The sequence below is a fragment of the Sturnira hondurensis genome, unplaced genomic scaffold (assembly GCF_014824575.4).
Source record: "Sturnira hondurensis isolate 20B ecotype Veracruz unplaced genomic scaffold, ASM1482457v3 Scaffold0009125, whole genome shotgun sequence".
In the NCBI taxonomy this organism is placed as follows: domain Eukaryota; kingdom Metazoa; phylum Chordata; class Mammalia; order Chiroptera; family Phyllostomidae; genus Sturnira; species Sturnira hondurensis.
In genome coordinates, this window is record NW_028081756.1 from 2147822 (window position 1) to 2169009 (window position 21188).

General features: G+C 39.5%; 1 protein-coding gene across 4 annotated transcripts in view; it reads left to right on the forward strand.

Annotated features, from left to right (window-relative positions):
• Nucleotides 1-21188, forward strand: part of WDFY4 (WDFY family member 4) — a 370216-nt gene that overhangs the window by 333857 nt on the left and 15171 nt on the right. For all 4 annotated transcript variants that reach the window (XM_037056671.1, XM_037056674.1, XM_037056673.1 and 1 more), the window contains exons 52-54: nucleotides 3624-3777; nucleotides 6330-6421; nucleotides 18397-18609. In XM_037056671.1, the coding sequence (XP_036912566.1) occupies nucleotides 3624-3777; nucleotides 6330-6421; nucleotides 18397-18609 (459 nt within the window). The remainder of the gene's footprint in view (nucleotides 1-3623; nucleotides 3778-6329; nucleotides 6422-18396; nucleotides 18610-21188) is intronic.

Sequence of the window (21188 nt, forward strand, 5' to 3'; positions counted from 1 at the left end):
AGTGTACTTCTCTGATGACCTTGCACAGCAGAGGAAATCATCAACAAAATGAAGACCTTCCACTGAATGAGAGAGAGAACATAGTTACCAATGGCACATCTGTGATGTTGAGCCTTTTTTCAAAAGCCTATGGGCCCTCTGCATGTCCTCTTTGGAAAAGTGTCTGTTCAGGTCCTTTGACCATTTTTTAATTGGACTGATTGTTTTTTACTTTTGAGTTTTATATGTTCTTTATAAATTTTGGATGTTAACCCCTTATCAGATATATCATTGGTTAATATGCTCCCCCATTCAGTTGGTTGAATTTTTATTTTGTTGATGGTTTCCTCTTCTGTACAAAACTTTTTAGTTTGATGTAGTCCCATTGTTTATTTTTTCTTTTGTTTCTCTTCCTCTGGAGGTAAATATCAGAAAAAATATCACTATAATAAATGTCTGAGGTTTTACTGCCTATGTTCTCTTCTATGATTTTTATTTTTTGAGTCTAACATTTAAGTCTTTAATCAATTCTGAGTTTATTCTTGTGTGTGGTATAATAAGGTGGTCTAGATATGAACTCTTAAATATTCAAAATATGTTTCTGGAGTCTTTACATATGATCAAGGTCTTAGCCAGACAGCCACACGACCCATACTGTGCCCTTTGCTTTAGAACCTCTAGAGTTGGCTCTCTTGGCTCCTAGTTTCAGTGTCACTTGGGAAAAGTCTGCTGCTAAGAACAGGCTGTTCCTTCACTGATTATAATAATCCTGCTACTATTCTTTGGTCTGTTTGGATACACATAGATTTCAGTTTTCTTGATAATCAAGATTATCTGCAGAATAAAGTTAGGAGTAAATCTTGGTTCAGTAATTCTCTCTGATCACTTTGCTTCCATCTAATCTCTAGACTTCATTTGCTGTTTTTTTTTGTTTGTTTGTTTGTTTTGGCTTTTCTTTATATAGGCATTTTATAGACCTCAATTGTGCCTCTCTGCCTCACTCTTTCTCTCCCTTTTTCCCATCCTGTCCTGAGAGTCAAGTCCTGGTGGGGCCTCACTGCCAGCAGCCAGCAGCCTTTGTGTTGCCCACAGGCATTTGGTGCCTGTAAAAAAGCAGCTCCACTCTTTTGTTCCAGGGAATTGGTGTTTCTTTTGCATTGCAGAAGTGAGAAAACCCATTAATTTTGAAACAGATGTATGCAAATATATTTATTAATATAGGAAATAGGAAAATCAGTTATTGCTTCCTTTATAAATAATACAGGCTTAAGTTTTAAAGATATTACTTTTGCTAAAATGCATTAGACAGCTGTGAAAAAATAACATTTTTCTTTGTGGTAATATCTTTAACCAGGTTTGTAGCTCTAACAATATTTCCTATGTATATATTATTTTTATTTAATACAGGTAATCTTTTTATTACCAAATCATATTGTGTCTCAGGAGATTACCATCAGTACTCACAAAAGCTGCAAAAGGAAAATGGGATGACGAGGAGGCATCAATCTCCTCCAGTGTGAGGCTTGAGCTGCAGATTAAACATGCAAAGCTCTTAATATGTTTCAATGAGTGACTTGTTAGGTGCAAGTTTATTTAAAAACACTCTACCTCCATTTTGATTACATTACCGTCCCTCTGATGTCAACCAAAGCAGAGTGACCTTAGAGAAAAGCCACATCTTTAAGCTGCCCATGTATTGTGTTTAATTGGGACACCAGGGAGAAGTAACTGAGTCTCTTGGTGTCCCTGTCCCTATGCAGAGAATGACACATGGATCTTAGTGGATCCTCAAGTCTGACTTGAAAAATTGACCAGTCTCCATGATGCCCAGGAGTGGCCCATCTCAGGTGTGTGGCAAGGTCTCCCTTTTCAGAAACAACTGAGTCCCCTTGTCCCACGTATAATAGATTAGGTTTGCCCAGTCTCAAGGGTTCCCCCAGTAAACTGGAACATGACAAAGTATGGCCTTTGAAGTTGCAACTATGGATTCAACCCCAGTTCTGCCACTTACTACTGTCAGTAAACTTTGAGGAGCCTGTTTTCTGGTCTGCCAAATGACAGCATTAATTCTTTTCTAATGTACCTGCTGTGAGGACTGAGAGAAAGCATTTCTATGTGTACAGTGTGCCAGCATAGACAAGAGTACTGCCTTCTTTACCCTTTGTCCGTGTGCAACTGCCCACATTTAACTTAGGTACACAGGGAAAGGGAAAAAGTAGGTTTACAGTTGTTCATATGGAAAACAATATAATAATTAGTAATAATACAGGAATAAACTGTTTCATGTTTTTACAACTATAAACCTACTTTTGTCTTACACTATATGCTGAGAAGAAAACCCAGACCACTAAAAAGTGAAGGGATCTAACGGGAGTGAAGGAGGGACTGACTTTTTGTGCTCTACCCCTCTGTTCTTAAAGCCATATGTGCACTCTGCAGAAGCTGATAGAACAAAAACAAGTCCTGGTTGAACAAAGGCCCAGCTTTCATGGTACATCAAGGTTTTCCTAGGGTGTTCCTAAGCTTGAGTAGACCCAAAGCCCAGTTTCAGAAACTCTTTCCTGGAGCCTCTCTGCCCCCAGTGTCTTCACTACTCCACTGGAACCTCTCTGCCCTCTCTGGTCACCATGACCACTAGATGAATGAGTAGAGCAGGGAATCAAAAAATTTGCCTTGTCTTACCCGTTCCAGTTGAAGTTGCCAAGTTCAGGACTGCATCGAGACGTGTGGAAATGGTCCTTGGAATTAAGGACCATTTGGGCTGCCCTTGGCTAGTGCTGCAGACATCTTCATACAGCAGGGTCCCATCTCTGGAAGGTTGGCCTTCCTCAGGCTCTCCATCCTCAGACATGGTCTCTCTTCTCAAGGCTGCTATGTTAAATATCACCAAGCTAGGTTAGATGACCCTGAGCTAATCTGCTTTCTTCCGCCTCTGATCCTTGACCTTTGCTGAGAACACTAACTTCTTCTCTGTCACCAGGCTTGCAGATTCACCAGGAGTCCACTTCTCCAGGAAATTTCCCTTGACCTTCATGTAAAATGTCTGAACTACTCTTGGTCCTGCAGTTGGTTCTTTGGACCCTATCTTTGTTTCTGATTCTGTAGGACCAGCACCTTTGGTCCTGTAGAGGTGGCCCTTAGTAAATGTGGGGATTGGTCAAAGAAATGACCAAGGTTTTCCTCTCTGATCTGTCTCTTTTATTGCAGTGATTATTTATGCATTCTCTGTGGAATTTCTTAGTGTAAGTTTCCAGAAAGTGGTTGAGTGGACAAATGTCTGAAGAAACTATCACATGCATGCATGGGCCAATGAATAAACATGTGTGGGGGGATGAATGAGGGCCAATGACTGTTTCTTTTCTCAGTGACTGAAGGGACAAATGGAGGCCCACGCAAGCTTGAACTTGGGTGCGACACAGCCTGAGTTCTCACTAAGCAGCTGATCATGTTGGCTCCTTTTCCTCACAGGGTGGAAGCTTTGATGTGGCAGATAGAATGTTCCACAGTGTAAAGAATGCATGGCAGGACCCTTTTCTCAGTGACTGAAGGGACAAATGGAGGCCCACACAAGCTTGAACTTGGGTGCCCCACAGCCTGAGTTCTCACCACAAGCACCTGATTATGTTGGTCCCTTTTCCTCACAGGGTGGAAGCTTCGATGTGGCAGATAGAATGTTCCACAGCGTAAAGAATGCATGGGAGTCAGCCTCCAGAGAGAACATGAGTGATGTCAGGGAGCTGATACCAGAGTTCTTCTACCTGCCTGAGTTTCTAACCAACTGCAATGCAGTGGAGTTTGGTGAGTGGAGCCCTGGGTGAGGCCAGCATAGGTTCTCTTTCTCACAGTTCAGGACTAACTTCGTCAGTCAGTATCTTGGCTGAGCAACTAACTACACAGGTACTTTATAAGACCTTAGCAGTTGTGAGAGGCCTCCACTGGGTGGCAGCACCCAATGAAGAGGTGGGAGCTGAGGAAGCACGCTGGGCCCAGGCTACCAGAACTGCTCTGAGCCACAGTCCCACCCATGACCCCTCCAGCCCTTCATCTGCAGCGAGGAGTGGCTGGGGTGCAACAGACCTGCTAACAGCCAGGTCTGGCACTGCTCTACTGTGTGACCTGGGGCAAGACCATGACCACCTCTGGTGCTGTTTCCCTCTGTGTCCCACATAGGTGTTAACTTGGACTCTGTGAGTGAGACACAGAGATGCAGTCAAGATACATTGCTGGGTGGCATCCAAGGGCAGTTGTAAAGGCACCCTGGTGACTCCTCCTTTTTCCTCAGGCCTCACCCCAGGATGAACCATACCTTTTCACTGATTGCTTGAGGCTCATTTTATATTAGAAGGCCCAGTGAGCAAGTCCCCTTGTGACTGTGTGTATACTTCAGGAGCCTCCACTGCAAATGTCAGGGTGACTTTTATAGTGGTTATGAGGGCAGAGCCTAAAGCAGGGCATGGGCAACTCCACCCAAGACAGAGATAGAATCACAGGCCCTGTGAAGGATACTTATGAATGTTACCAGCACACAGCTAGTGGCCCAGAACTCCCCTTCCTCCATGTCCTTCTTCCTCCAAATAGCACATTCCAACATACACCTCAAATGAAGCCAGATATAGTCCTAGGGGACACAGGTGAAATGATCCAGCCCCTGCTCCAGGCACTAACCTATTGTTTGCAGCCAAAATACCTGTGAAATATTTAGAACATGCTTGTTCCCAGTGAGTCTGATCTCATGGAACTTGGTGGGCTTTGCCATGTTCAGGTTCTCACATATTCATGTACACTAGGGATGAGAATGGGAAAGTGCAAAGGCCAGTTCCTATGAGGTATTGTGGTGGGGGTGATCCAAGAAAGAAGTAAGGGAACCAGGGATAATGGAATCCAAGAGAGGGGTGACCAGCCACCCTTGTGAGGGGAGTGCTGGGCAACAGTACTCATTCTGCTTTGGAAAGGAAGGTGAGGCTCTATGCAGAAGTGGACTTAGCTATAGAAATGGTGCACATGCCAAAGATTGGGTGTCCCCAAGAAGGTAAAAAAAAGGGGGTTATTGAGCACCTAATTTATGAAGGAACTTTTTTAGGTACTAGGGATTTAGTTGGGTCTCCTGGAATAGCTTGCCCTGAAGGTGTTTATATTCTGTGTAGAAATGGGGGAAAGGGATGGAAAATAAACAAAAATAAATAAATGAAATACTGTTTGATGCTAAGAAAGTAGGAAAATGGTTTGAGAGTGACTCAGAGGTCCCTGTGTTAATTCTGACCCCCAGGAAGGACCTGCTTAAGGAGGTAACAGGTGAGCTGAGACTGAATGACAAGAAAAGCCAGGCCAGGCCAGGCACAACCCTGTAGCCCACAGAGAGGAGGGGAAGGTTTTATTTCAGTTGTACCATGAAGGCTCTGGAGGGTTTAAGCATGACTATAGCTAATGTTTGTTGAGCCACTTTCATATGCCTGGAAATTATTCTGATGTTACGTGTATTTTCTCTTTTAATCCTATACCAGCCAAGGGAGGTAATAGGTAAGGAAAGTGAATCCCAAAGCCATTAAGTAACTTGCTCAAGGCTGTGCAGCTAATAGGCAGGAGAGAAACTCAGATTTGAATCTACTCTGCTTTTATTAAGCAGGGGTGTCCAACCTTTTGGTGTCTCTGGGCCATACTGGAAAGAGAAGAGCTTTCTCGAGCCATACATTCAATACATTGTGACACATAATCACAAAAAAACCCCTCATAATGCTTTAAGTAAATTTGTGATTTTGTGTTGGGCCACATTCATAGCCATTCTGGGCCAGTGAGCCATTGGTTGGACACCCCTGTATCTGGGGAGGCTTCCTCTGAAAACCAAGTTGTCCTCACTCTAAAAATGGAGAGAGAATGCATGAATTATAGAACTGAATAAAGATTCAATAGGACTATGTGTGCCAAGCACCTAGTATAGTGACCTGGCATCAAATTAGGTGCTCAAAATACAGCAGCTTTCATTTTTATTGTCATTATCCCCTTGTTTTAGCACTGTATGGTAAGCACCCCGATGAGAAAGCATAGAGTGGTGGGAAAGAAAAGTACAAGTAATAATGACACTACAGTCATGTTATACAACTTGTAGATCAAGCACAGATACTGCCTGGGAAGCAAGGGGGTGCTTTAGGGAGGGGTCAGAGGTTTAAAGGGTTAGAGCATGGGACATTCCAAACAAAGGAAGCAAGAAACAGTGCAGTCCACATAGGACACAGACTGCAGCTTGATCTGCATGGAATAAGTAGTCCTGGACAGCACATTGTCACATGCCCTAATTCCTAGCCCAATTTTGGCTCCCATTTACACAACACCCTGCTGTTTCTCACCCTACTCAGGCTGCATGCAGGACGGGACAGCACTGGGGGATGTGCAACTCCCTCCCTGGGCTGATGAGGATCCTCAAAAATTCATCAGCCTGCACAGACAGGTGAGTTGATCAAGGTCATGACAAAGTGCCTGGAATCCTGAGTAAAGACCTCAGCATCCCCTCAATCTCCGGGAAGACTTTCTGTGTAATTGGAGGCTACCAACAAACACTTCTGAGCTTCTTCTGTCTAGAGAGCCCAGAGAAAAGGCTGGGCTCTATGCTCCCTGTTGGCAAGAAAGTGCTTATATTCTGGGCTTTTTAAGAGCTGCGTTAGGCTTTGCCCTTATGCCAATTTTCTGTGTAAATCACTTAAGGAAGTAAATTCGGATTCTTGTTGGATGCCCTGAAGGGCAAGTCAGTATCCTTAGTCAGCTCTAAAGGCAGAACCATACCCTGGGCTACACCCTGGACTCCAGCTTCTAAGAGATCCCCAGGGATCAAAGGATCTACCAGGATTGGGAAAGACTTGTCTTATTACCCAGACAGGCTCATGTAGATGGAAAGCAGAGTCCATTTTGGGATACATATACCCCATTTTGGGATCAAGTACCTGTGTTAGCATGAACACATGAAAATATGTTCAATATCATTAGTCATTGGGGAAATATACATTAAAACTACAATGAAATGCTCCTACACACTCAACAAGATTGGGTAAAATTTAAATTGTAAATAAAACCAAGAGTAGGTAAGAAAGAGTGTGGAACAACCAGAATTTATCAGACATTGCTGGTAGGAAAAGCAAAATAGCATAGCCACTTTGAAAAAAACAAAAAACAAAAAATGTTGGTAGTTTCTTATGAAGTTGAAAATGCACTTAACATGTCATATCACCCAGAAATTTTACTTGTAACTATTTGCACAGGAGAAATGAAAATGGCTCCATAGAAAGTCTGTACATAAAAATTCATCAGTTTTATTCATCTTAGTCAAAAAATTGAAAACAACACAAATGTTTATAATCAGTAAAAGAACCAAATAATACATATATACCAATGGGATCGTATTTAGCAATAAAAAGGAACAGATTACTAATACATGGAGCAACATGATGATTCTCAAAAGCACTGTTTTAAGCAGAAAAAAAGGCCAAACCCAAAGGTATGTACTATAAAATCATATTTATGTAGTATTCTGTGAAAAGTAAAACTGTAGGGACAGAGCTCAGGTCACTGATTACTAAGGTCTAGCGTAGGGGTGACAGCAAAGGAGTACAGAACTTTTGAGTTTATGTAAATGTACTATATTTTGATTATGGTCTTGGGTACATGACTGCATACATTTTTCAGGATACACTGAAGTGTCTATTTAATATAAGTGAATTGTATTATATGTAAATTATACCTAAAAAAAAAAGCTATGGAAGGCCTGACTACTAACAACAAAGCTGTGCTTTTTCTCTGTCCTGATTTCCAAAAACAAAATTCTCCCCTGGTTTAACTCTGCCTTGCCTCTGAAAATTTAGTAACAGCCATCATCCCTCATAGAGTCCACTGGTGTTTAGCACTTGGGCCAGAGATGAACTTGACCTTCAGGTGGCAGCAGTCCTCTACTCAGATGTTCTCAGACAAGTTCTTGGCCTGGGATGAGTGAGAAAGCTCACTCTACAGGCATGACTGGAGATGACAATGGTGTAGTGGGAAGCCAGATAACCAAACAACCACAGAATAGTAGGGAAACCGTATCTGAAAATGCTAGAAAGGTTACACAGAGAGTGCCATGAAATATAGGTTAGAGATATGATCTAGGAAAACTGAATAGTAATGATAACAATGGCAGGAACTCTTTTGGAGGAATGAAGATTGAATTGGAGTGAATTAGGATGTTAATGATCAATGTCTGTGAAAACATCAGAATATATACTTCTTAAAATACTCTACTCCATAAAAGCAATAAAAATAAAAAATGTCATATCAAACTTTTGACCCCTGGGAATTTGCCAAAGGCTTGTAACAATCAGTGGAATGTTCCATCAAGGAAAATGGCTGAATCTTGGTAAGAATAGAAAGACTTGTGGTGTTTTAACTTGCACTATTTCCAGTTCTGCTCACCAGCTCCATAGTAGTTTTGAAAACCAACAGCCTACAATCACAGTAAAAACCAACAGCCTGGCAATCACCGGTCGGGGGAAGAACGGTGTTGGAACTTCTTCAAAGACCCAGACCCAGAGAACTGTCATTATTTGATCTGTCTGGTGTTCCCTGAGAGACCACACTTGGAGTCTGCCTAGTGCAAATAGCCTTTTCTTCAGCAGCATTTGTTAAAAACGATCAGGAAAAAATAACACAGTGGCTGTTAGAGGCAGTAGATAATAATTGGCAGACAATATTTTAGGCCAACTATAAAGCTTAAGGAAAAACTGGCAAATCAGGTGTTTATAGGAGGCCTTGAAAAACTTAAAAATATCCCCCGCAACCTAGAGGGACAAATATCTGAAGGGCTGCTTTATGCACAAGGTTGTGCTTACACTCCAGAAAGACACAAAAAGGCCTTATGCTCTCACTTCTAGTTGACATTGAGTCTCAGGGCAAGTAGGATTTGAAGGCAAAGGTAGAGTTTTAGTTGCCTGGCTGAATATGGAAACCATGCCCTATCATGCACAGAAAGCTCTTTGGCAAAGACTGAGAAACTTACTGGTTTCAAGCATACAAAGAAATCTTTACCCACCCACAGCTGATCATTAAACTAGCAGAGTAGAAACTTCAGTGGCCACATACAACAACAGCAACAACAACAACAACAAAAACAGACATTACAGAGCTAGTTCAGAATAGTTACTAGACAAACAACCACAACAAGTTCTGGGGACAGGGGAGAAATTGATTCCCAAAATTGCCACATTACATTCCTTAAAATGTTCCATGTTCCATAAAAGGTATACAGCAGGCAAAGAGAAAGAAAGTATGGATCATACAAAGTGGGATGTGGTGGGGGAGACAGTCAATAAAACCATACCTGAGGAAGCCTAAACTTACTAGACAAAATCTTTACAACAACTATTGTAAATGTTTCCAAAACTAAATAAAACCATGTCTCAAGTATTAAGGGACACAGTGATAATTACATCTCATCAATAGAAAATAGCAATAAAAAGATAAAAATTGTAGAAAGGAGCCAAATAGAAATTGTGACGTTAAAAATTACAGTAACTAGCCCTGGCTGGTGTACCTCAGTGGATTGAGCGTGGGCCTGTGAACCACACAATTGTGGTTTGATTCCCAGTCAAGGCACATGCCTGGGTTGCAGGCCAGTTCCCAGCAGGGGACACATGAGAGGCAACCATACATTGATATTTCTCTCCCTCTCTCCTTCCCTTCCCCTCTAAAGATAAATAAATAAAATTTAAAAAATTACAGTAACTAAAATGAAAATTTCAGTAGAGGAAATTAATAGGTTTGAGCAGGTGGAAGAGAGAATCAGCAAACTTGAAAGATAAATCAATTAAGATGATCAAGTCTAAGGAAAAAAAGAGAAATTAATGAAGAAAAGTAAACAGGACCTAGAGACCTGTGTAACACCATCAAGCATACACATAAGGAAGTACCAAAAACAGAAGAGAAAAAGGGACAAAAAGAATATTTGAGAAAATAATGTCCAAAAATATCCCAAATTTGTTGCAAAACATTAATTTATACATCCATAACACTAAAGAAACTCCAAGAAAGAGAAACTCAGAGATCTGCACTCAGGAACAACATAAACTATTAAAAGATAAAGTCAAGAGATTCAAGCTGGTGATGAATTAGGTGAAAGTTATACTCACCTCCTCCCAGAACCAAGTCAAAATGACAATTAAATTATAAAACAATCAACCTGAATAACCAATTAGAGACTAGCTGAACAAAAGTCTTATAACCAAAGATATACAAAAGACTGATAGAAAAGGCAGAGATGTAAAAAAGTCTGGACCTGCATCCATGTACAGCAGTTGAGAAACTGTAGGAATATCTCAGCTGCAAAAATTGCTCCTAAGAAGCGAAGTATCCCAACTCCATGCAGAGCTCCCCAAACCAGAACACCAGTGCTAGGAAGAGAAGCCTATATAATATCTTGCTGTAGAAATCAGTGAAGATTCTGTCTGCCAGTGTGAGGCAGAAAGCAATAGACACTCTGGCACTCTTTTAAAAGCCTAACACAAAAAAACTGTATTTGCAGACACTCATCCTGGGCTCCAGCCCAGGAAAGACAGCTCGGGGTAGACTGGAATCATGCAGGGAAAGAATGGACAGTGTGGCTCTGGATATAGAGCTGAAGGGACAGCCACCATTGTCTCTGTGCTGAGACCCTCTCCCACACTGCCCACAGATACCATCAATCCTGAGTTGACCACTCCCCTCTATATTAATTCAGCCTGGGAGGAAATGCACTAGCTCCACCATCCTGACTACCAATTGTCCTGCCTGCCATACTCGTGCCCAGCAGAGGAATCAGCTAGCTGTAGCCAGGTTGGGCTTGTTCTCAAGGAGGTCCAAGAAGACTCGGTGTTGTCAGAGATGCATAGAGGAAAACTGAATGAAGCAGCTTTAGAGAAGGGCTGTTCTTCCTTCTTCCCCAGTGCCCAGCGGGCACCATACCCCCTCCCCACAGCATTGGCCTGGGCAGATGCATCAGCCCCACCCTTGCTATTACCTGTGGCTCTGCCCTGCCAAGTTTGAAACATTCAGAGGATTCTCCTAACTGCAGCCAGACTGGTCCCAAGCAATCTTTCTTGGAAGGCTCTCAAAGAGGTCTGGGCAGACTTGGGAGCTGTGGAAGACACAGGGAGAGACTGAGTTGTGTGTCTTTTAGGCAGGGACCATTTTTTTCTGTGTGACCCAGCTGACACCATCATTCCTACCCAGACTGAAAAGTTTCCTAACCTGGTGAAGAAAAAAGGTACACAAGTCCAGGAAGTTCCAACAGCCCCAAACAAGATGAACCCAAAGAGGCCCACACTATGATACATAAAAATTAAAATGACAAAGGTTAAAAACAAAACAAAACAAATCAAAAGAATTGTAAGCAGTAAGAACAAGACATTTAGTTAAAGACAGGAAGATCACATAAGACAGCTTATTTTCAGTAGAAGTATTTCAGGCCAGAAGAGACTGGTACAAAATAAATAAACTGATTAAAAACATGGACAAACTAACCAGGAAAGCTATCATTTAAAATTGAAGGAGAAATAAAGAACTTTCTGGATAAAAAAAAGCTAAAGTTTGTTAACACCAACCCAATATTATAAGAAATACTAAAGTAAAAAAAATAAGAAAAAGAGAAACATAAAATGTACAGTGGGAATAAATATGTACAGTCATTTTAAATCTAAGAGAATTAAATGCTCTGATCAAAGGACATAGGATAGCTGAATATATAAGAAAACAAGACACACATCCCATATACAATTTTGTCTACAAAAGGTCAAAATCACTCAGATAAAAAGAAATATACAGGCTGAAAAAAATGGATGGAAATGAAAAAAATTTAAATATGGGGTAGCAATACTTGAATCAGAGAAAATGAACTTTAAAATAAACACCACAATAAGAGAAGAAGAAAAACATTACATAATGAAAAAGAGATCAATTTGACAAAAGGATATAACCTTCATAAACATTTATGCACCCAAAATAGAACCACCTAAATACACAAAGCAGAAATTAATGGACATAAAGTGAGAGAATGACAACAAACCAGTAATAATAAAGGACTTTAATGCTCCATTGAGATCAATGGATAGGTCTTTCAGACAGAAAATCAACAAAGAAACAGTGGACTTAATGACACAGTAGACCAGATAGATTTAAATAATACTTTAGAGCATGTCATTCCAAAGCAGCCGAATATACATTTTTTTCAAGTGCACATGGAACATTTTCCAATATAGGACACGTCTCAATGAACTTAAAAAGACTGAAATCATATCAAACATCTTCTCTGACCATAATGATATGAAACAAAAAATTATTTATAAGAAAAAAACTTAAAAAAACAAAACACATGGAGTCTAAAAACATGTTACTAAAATGATGAATGAGTTAACAATGAGATCAAGGAAGAAATCATGAGATACCTCAGGACAAATGAAAATAAAAACACAACCCCAAAATCTATGGTGCACAGTAAAAGCAGTTCTACAAGGCAGATTCATGCAATACAGGCTTACCTCAAGAAATGAGAGAACTCTCAAATAAACAATCTTTCCTTACACCTAAAGGAACTAGAAAAACAACAACAAAAAGCCCAAAGTGAGTGGAAAGAAGAAAATATAAAGTAAAATTAGAAATAAATAAAATAAAGTCTAAAGGCAAGACAAAATTCAGCCAATAGCATGTTTTTATAAGAGATGAACAAGATTGATAAAACTTTAACCAGACTCATCAAGAAAAAAAGAGAGGACATAAATAAATAAAATCAGAAATGAAGATGTGAAGTAACAAATGACACCACAGAAATAAACAGGATTAGAAGAAAATATTATGAACAAGGATATACCAACAAATTGGAGAAGCTTAAAAAAATGGATACATTTATAGAAGCATGAACCCTTCCAAGGGTGAATCAAGAAGAAACAGAAAATCTTAACAGATCAATTACAACCAATGAAATCAATTCAGTAATCAAAAAACTCCCATTGAACAAACATCTGGGATAAGATGGTTTAACATGGATCATTTTACCAAACATTCAAAGAAGAATGAACACCTACTCTTCTCAAGACTTTCTTAAAAAGTTAAGGGAAGGAAGCCCTGGCTGGTGTAGCTCAGTGGATTGAGCGCAGGCCTGTGAACCAGAGGATAAAGGTTCAATTCCCAGTCAGGGCACATTCCTGGGTTGCAGGCTGGTTCCCTGTAGGCCAACTCCCAGCAGGGGATGCACAAAAGGCAACCATACATTGATGTTTCTCTCCCTCTCTCCTTCCCCTCTAAAGATACATAAATAAATAAAATATTTAAAAAAATATGCCTTAAAAGAAAAGTTAAGGGAAGGAAAACTTTCAACATCATTTCATTATTCCAGCATTATCCTGATACCAAAACCAGAAAAAGACACTACAAAGGACTACAAAGGAAGAAAATTATAGCCCAGTATCCCTGATGAGCCTAGATGCAAAAATTCTCAACAAAATATTAGAAAACCCAATTCAGTAATACATTAATAAGATTATAAAGGCGGACTTTATTCATGAGCTGCAACATTGTTTCAATATCTGCAAATCACTTAACATGATACACCACATAAACAAAATTAAGGCTAAAAATTATATGATCATATCAATCGATTCAGAAAAAGCATTTGGCAAAATTCAGCACCTGTTTATGATAAAAACTTTCAGCAATGTAGGAATAAAGGGAACAAACCTTAACATAATAAAGGCAATATGACAAACCTACAGCCAACATCATACTCAGTGTGAAGAAGCTAAAAGTGTTTTGCTAGAGATAAAGACAATTACAGGGATGTCTGCTTTCACCATTCTTACTTAACATACAACAGGAAGTACTAGCCATAACTATCAGATACGAAGAAGAAATAAAAAGCATCTAAATTGGAAATAAAGTAAAACTGTCATTACTTGCAGATGACATACATAGCGAGCCCTCTCTAAAGAGTCCACCAAAAAATTACTAGGACTGGTAAATGAACTCAAAGTAGAAGGATAAATATTCAGAAATTGTTTGCTTTTATACACCAAAACCAAACTATCAGAAAGGGAAACTAAGAAAACTCACAATTGCATCCAAAAAACATCTAGGAATAAGTTTCACCAAGGTAAAAGACCTGTATTCAGAAAATTAAAACACTGAAAAAATATATAGAAGATACAAATACGTGGAACATATACTGTGTTCATGAATAGGAAGAATTAATATCATGAAAATGTCCATACTACCCAAAACAATCTATAGATTCAGCAAAATTCTAATTAAAATACTAATGGCCTTATTTACAGAACTGGAACTAATAATCCATAAGTTTATATAGAATCACAAAAGACCCTGAATAGTCATAGCAATCTTAAGAAAGAAGTACAAATTTGGATGTATATCATGCTACCAGATATCAAACTATACTACAAGGTTATAGTAATCAAAACAGCACGGTACTGGCATAAAAACCAACAAAAAGATCAATGGAACAAAATAGAGAGCCCAGAAATAAATCCACACCTATTTGGTCAATTAATATGTAACAAAGGAGGCAAGAACATACAATGAGATAAAAACACTCTGGTCAATAAATGGTATTGGGAAAAATAGACAAATACATGCAAAAATAAAACTAGATGACTTTCTTGTATCATATACAAAAATAAAGTCAAAATAAATTGAAGACTTAAATGTAAAAGACTCAAACTCTAAAACTCCTATAAGAAAACTTAAGTAGTAAAATCTCTGCCATTTTTCTTAGAAATATTTTTCTAAAATATCCCCAGAAATGAGGGATATTTCTGGGGATGCGAAAAAATAGAACTAACAAATGGGACTACATCAAACTAAAAAGAATACCTTACTTTTTAGAGATTTTTTAACTTTTACTTATTCTTGGAGAGAGGGAAAAGGAGGGAGAAAGGGAGAGAAACATCAATTTGTTGCCTCTCACACATACCCTGACTGGGAATCAAACCAGTGATTTTTCACTTTTTGGGATGATGCCCAACCAACTGGGCTACATCAATCAGAACTCATACTAAAAAGTTTTTGCACGACAAAGAAAACCATCAACAAAATGAAATGACAACTCACTGAATGGAAGAACTGAATATTCACCAATGATACATCTGGTAAGGGTGTTAATATCCAAATTTTATAAACAACTCATACAATTCAACACCAAAAAGCAAACAATCTAATTTAAAAGTGGGCAAAGGTTTGAACTGACCCTTCTCCAGAGAGGACATGCAGATAACCAATAGAGATATGAAAGAAGCTCGAAGTCACTAATAATCATAGAAATACAAATTAAGACCACAATGAAATACAAACTCACACCTGCCAGAATGGCTATCATCAATAAATCAACCAGCAACAAATGTTGGCAATGCTGTGGAGAAAAAGGAATCTTTGTGCATTGTTAGTGAGAATGCAGTCTGGTGCAGTCACTATGGAAAACAGTATGGACATCCCTCAAAAAATTAAAAATAGGACTTCCTTATGAACCAGCAATTTCAGTTCTGGGTATATGTTTGAAGAAATTTCAAACACTAATTTGAAAGAATATATGCACCATTATGTTCATTGCAGTGATATTTACAATAGCCAAGATATGGAAGCAGTCCAAGTGCCCATCAATAGACAAATGGATAAAAAATAAAAAACCGATAGTATATACATATACAATGGACTGTTACTGCACCATAAAAAAAAAATGAAATCTTACCATTTGCAACTGTATTGATGGACCTAGAGTGTTTCAGGATAAAAAAAAATAAGTCAGACAGAAAAAGACAAATACTTCATGATTTTGATTACACAGGATCCAGCAGAAGTATCACCTATGTGAGTATGGTTGTTAGGGTAACAATATGAGTGTAATAATTTACAGTTTTAATGTGAACATTTCACCTAAAATGTCATATGGTATGCTAGATTGTGATACTGTTATGTCACAGAATTACATGCTCATGATTTTGTAATAAAATATTTTGTAATATAAAAGGATGTCATTTGTGCTAGACCTTGCATGTGTAATCTAATGAGCAAAATAAACAAAATAGAAATAGACTCATAGATACAGAGAACATTTTGACAATTTCCAGAAGGGAGAGGGGTTGGGAAGCTGGGTAAAAACGTAAAGGGATGAAGAACTACAAATTGATACTCACAAAATGTCATGGGGATGTAAAGTACAGACAGCAGAGGGAATGTGGTCAATAGTATTGTAATAACTATGTATGATACCACGTGGGTACTTGAAATATTGGGAGAATACCTTGCAGAATATATCATTGTCTAACCAATATGCTGTATGCATGAATGTAATACAACATAATATTAAATGTAACCTGTAGTTGAAAAATAAATTTTAAAAAGAGATACGTCAAAAGAAGAATTATGAAAACAACAAGAGTGAAGTCATCACCTAAAATTTATTTTCAATAAGATTAACGTTAATATTCTTTTAGAAACCAGGAGTCCAGAAGGCATGACATATTCAAAGTGCTAAAAGACTGCCAACCATGAATTCTATGTCCAGCAAAAAATATTCTTCAAAACTGAAGAAGAAATCTATTAAGACATTCCCAGATATTTATCACTAGCAGGCCTGCTGTGTGAGAAATATTAAAGGCAGTTATTCATCCTGAAAAGGACACACGACAATAAGTCAAATACACATAAAAATAAAGGAAGTGAATGATGATGAGGAAATGGAGAGGGTAAGGATGGGTAACACAGAGAGACTAGTACCTGGATGAGATGACAGTTTAAGGAAATGTTAAGGCTTTGTATCTAAATGTTTTAAAAGCGTGTTTAAGAGACAGTGGGAAAGGGATGTTGAATATAAGAGGGAAGAATTAATAACTTCATGAGAAAGCAGGAGGAATTGGAATTCAAATCAAAGGTAGAGGGTTAAACTTTGTGTAAGAGATTAGATAGCTTCTTGATTTAAATATGAGGGAAGGAAGTCAGCAGGTAGCAGATGGAGGTAGATTTATGGGTTTTCAGAAAGATGTATGAGTTCCTAATTGGCTTCTATTTTCCTCTGTAAAGTGGGAGGTATGGTTAACTGCTGAAAGTGGACAGACTGCAAGGGTCAGAACTGAGGAGATTACAGAAAATGGGAAATAGTCATGTAAAACAATTTAGCATGAGTTGACCAGAGAAACATATCTGGGTTATCTGGCAGTGCTCATTGTCCATTTGAAATTAATGACCAAAAATTATAGATTGATCAATGTTCCCACTTGTGTGATGTTCTTCAGCTACTCTGGTATAGGCATGAAGACAGAAAATATTTGAATTTACTCAGAATGTTATGAAAAGATGGAAGTACATATGATTCATAAAATGAGATATAGGCCATAGTGTTATTGAAATATTTGCCCACTAAATTTGAGCTGGATCAAGATGTGGCTAAAGACTCGAGAGTCTTGATAGATTAATAACTAAAATAAGTAGGGGGGCAAGAGACTGTATGTAGTAATAAGGTGAAAGAATAATTTTAGAAAGTAGTTAAACAACCAGTAAGGTGAAGATGTGGCTTTCACCAATGGAATGATTGAGTGAGTGATTTTGAAGGAACGGTAGTTACAGATACTGGCATGGGTGAAGGTGTGTCTGTGGGAGTGGGTGACTAGGTTGAATGGAGGTAAAAGTCATTGTAGAAATGAAAATAAAGGAACACAAAGGTGAGAGATTGAAATCACTAAGAATGTTGCATTTTTCATGCCAGCAAAAGATGGTGCTAATGAGCAGAGACAGCACACATAAAACCCCAAGCCATATCTGGTACCCAGTGGATGCTCAGTGTAATAATTGTAGCTAATACTACATGGAGATAACCATGTACCAGGCATGAACACAAACTAACCTGCCCATAAACCCATAAAGAAGGTACAATTATTATCCCTATTTTGCAGATGAAGAAACTAAGAAACAGAGATGTTAAGGAACATAAGTGGCAGTGCTAGGGTCCAATCCTCTCCAGAGCATGTTCTCCTAACTGTAACATTTAGTCTCAGCCTCCCAACATTCTCTGGTCAGAATCAGCTCTCATTTCTTCTGTGTCAAATCTCAGCAGGACCCCAAGACTTTATTTTCAGTCTGGACTCTTCCCTTTGGCTGTCATTCTCAAGATATTCTGGCCCTCATGGTTATTTTATGGAGTGGATGAGCTAGGGTAGTAGGAACAGTCAGATCTGTTTTGCCACTAGCTGGGGGCAGGAACTGGGTAGTCCTTGGGTGTCCTGCACATCTGCCAACTCAGAACTCGTCAAGTCCAGGGAGTCATCACTCATTTCCTGTGCAGATCCCGGAACCATTTGCCCTTCCTGATATGTGCAATGAGTCTCTGAGAGGCCTGCATTTTACGTGCTCTTTGGGTTTTGGTTCCAGGCTTTGGAAAGTGACTTCGTCAGTGCCAACCTCCACCACTGGATAGACCTCATTTTTGGGTATAAGCAGCAGGGATCAGCTGCTGTGGAGGCTGTTAATACCTTCCACCCCTACTTCTATGGTGACAAAATGGACCTCAGCAGCATCGGTGACCCTCTGATCAGGAACACCATCTTGGGGTTTGTCAGCAACTTTGGACAGGTTCCCAAACAGGTACATGCCATATTCTTTGTCTTCCTTTATCAAATTAATGAGCTTGGGTTTGAGGGGCAGGAGAGAGAGAGAGAACTTGCTCTTAGGATGGGAGCAAGAGGGAGGTTTGAACAGGCAAAATGGTCTCTGATCATCTGCCTGTGCCTTCAATATCAAAGCTAACCTTCAGTTATCATCAGGTGTTGAGGAAAGTGATGACATTATTCATGATAATGATGAAGACTACATTCATCTCTGATGTACTTGATGATGCAATGATAAATCCACAGGATGTAATTCTTTATATATATCCACTCTCTAGAGTTGTGAAGATCCAATGAGTTAAGATATGAAGTACTCAAAAGTACCTGAAATACAATTAGCATTCAACAAATGTTAGCTACTAGTGTGGTTACCTCATTGAATTCTCTCATAAGCTCTGTGTAAAAATAATTTTTCCTTTTCCTTTTCCTTTTACTCTTTTATAGATTAGGAAATTGAGGCACAAAGAGGCTCAATAAATAATTTGCCCATAATTGCATCATTAGCAGGGGACAGAAGTAGAGCTCCAGCCATATGTGGCTGACTCCCAAATCTATGTCATATTGCCACCATAGGAGAGCACCTCAGTTCTGCCCCCCTGGGCCCCTGGTGAGATCACAGGGATCTCACATGAGCCTATTACTGGCTCCATTCCCTGCCAGGATAGTCATGTAGCAATGTGAAGCTGTGCATTCATGTTGACACGCCGATGAATGGTGTGCAGGAGAGTGGAATATTCACTTAATTGATTCTGGCTCTGTTGATCCTCAAACTCTAGTTTAGTGTAGAGGAATTTTATCCATGGCACAGCCATCTGGATTTAGAAGCATAGGCCCCCAGCTATGGTCCTAGCGTGGGCAATCAGGAGTCACACTGAGAAATGAATGCATATGACTAGCTAATTCCAGGACCATCCTAGGCAACAGCCTTCCTTGCATGAGAAGTGGACAGGATCAACTCAGTTAATGCAAAACTGATAACATCTTTTCTGCCTGGTCTTAGGTGACATGCTTGTGTTTACTTAGCTCTCATAAGGGTACAATGGAAGGTCCAGGTCCTGAGGGTGACTTGAAGAATAGATGGCACATTTGAATGTGGGTTTTCTCAGGGAAGGCTTGGTAGAAAGGAGAGAATTTTAGGAAAGAAGCTTGGGCAGCCTAATGGTTTTATTTATCTCATTTTAAAAATAGAATAATATAGATAAAGCAAATAAATAATTTAAAATATTAGTCACTATCATCTGTGTACTGTGTATATACTCATAATCCTTTTCATAAGGAAAAATATTTTCACATCATGTGATCATGTAGTACACACAATTTTAGATTCTGATTTTACTTAATGATATATCATGTGAGCTCTTAAAAATATTTATAAATAATTATCAGAATTAGAATTCTTCAAGTGGTCTCAGCCTGAAGACAAAGTTAAAGTGGTTCAGCCCTTGGCTGGTGTGGCTCAGTGGATTGAGGGTCAGCCTGTGGACCAAAGGGTTGCTGGCTCAATTCCAAGTCAGGTCACATGCCTGGGCTGTGGGCCAGGTCCCCAGTTGGGGGTGTGCAAGAGGCAACCATACATTGATGTTTCTCTCCCTCTTTTTCTCTCTCCCTTTCCCTTTCTCTAAAAGTAAAATGAATAAAATCTTTAAAAAATGGTTCAGGACTGTGAACTGTTCCATCAAGAGGCTGTGCCTGCCAAAGCTGAGACAGTGACTCAGTGCTTTATTCATTCTGCTGTGCAAGGGAATGTTCTTTTCCTAATGCTCATATAAAGATCATCACTGATTTCTGTTTATATTGCTACCCACCTAGCTTTACTAGGTAGTCAGCATATGATGGAGGGCTATCACTGAGCCAAGGCTGTTCTGAGGCCTTGGCTCACAGAGCCCCGCCTCTGTCTGTGCCCAGCTGAGGCCAGCTCCCCCATCAGCACCTCCATTATGGTACCCAGGAATGTGCCCACTGGCTAAGGAAAGCTTCCTATTAGGAACTCAGTTATGAAGTGAGGGAATGTGGAAGACTACAGCTGGCCTCTCCCACTCTATCTGGCCTAGCAGCAAGGATTCTGCCAGGCAGCACAGACTTCACTTCCTCCTTTGCCTGGTTATGCAAAAAGTTTGGCATTAGGGACAATTTGACAATAGAGATCTATGAAAAATCAAAATAAGAAGGTAATGGGGTTTGCCTGTGCTCTCTGAAATACTTAAATAGAAGCTATTAAAAAATTCTGCATCCAGATGGACACACCTGCAGAGACTGTGTAAGGAAAGGGAAAATATGAGAAACAGTATCAGTGAATGAAGAGAGACACTGATCTGGGATGGGAGAGGGCCATTCTGACCCCATAATGAGAAAGACAACTGTTCTGGGGACCAGAGGCTCCTCAGTGACGTCATGCTTTTCCTAAGAAGCTTGGTGAAGAAGACAAATTTGGCAGCCAGGGAAGTTATGCCTGCCAATCCTACATTGTGACCCTGAGCAAGTAGTTTCTCCTCTCTGATCCCCAAGCTTTCATTTCTGACATCCAAGGTTTTAACCAGATGGTTCTGCTTATGCTAA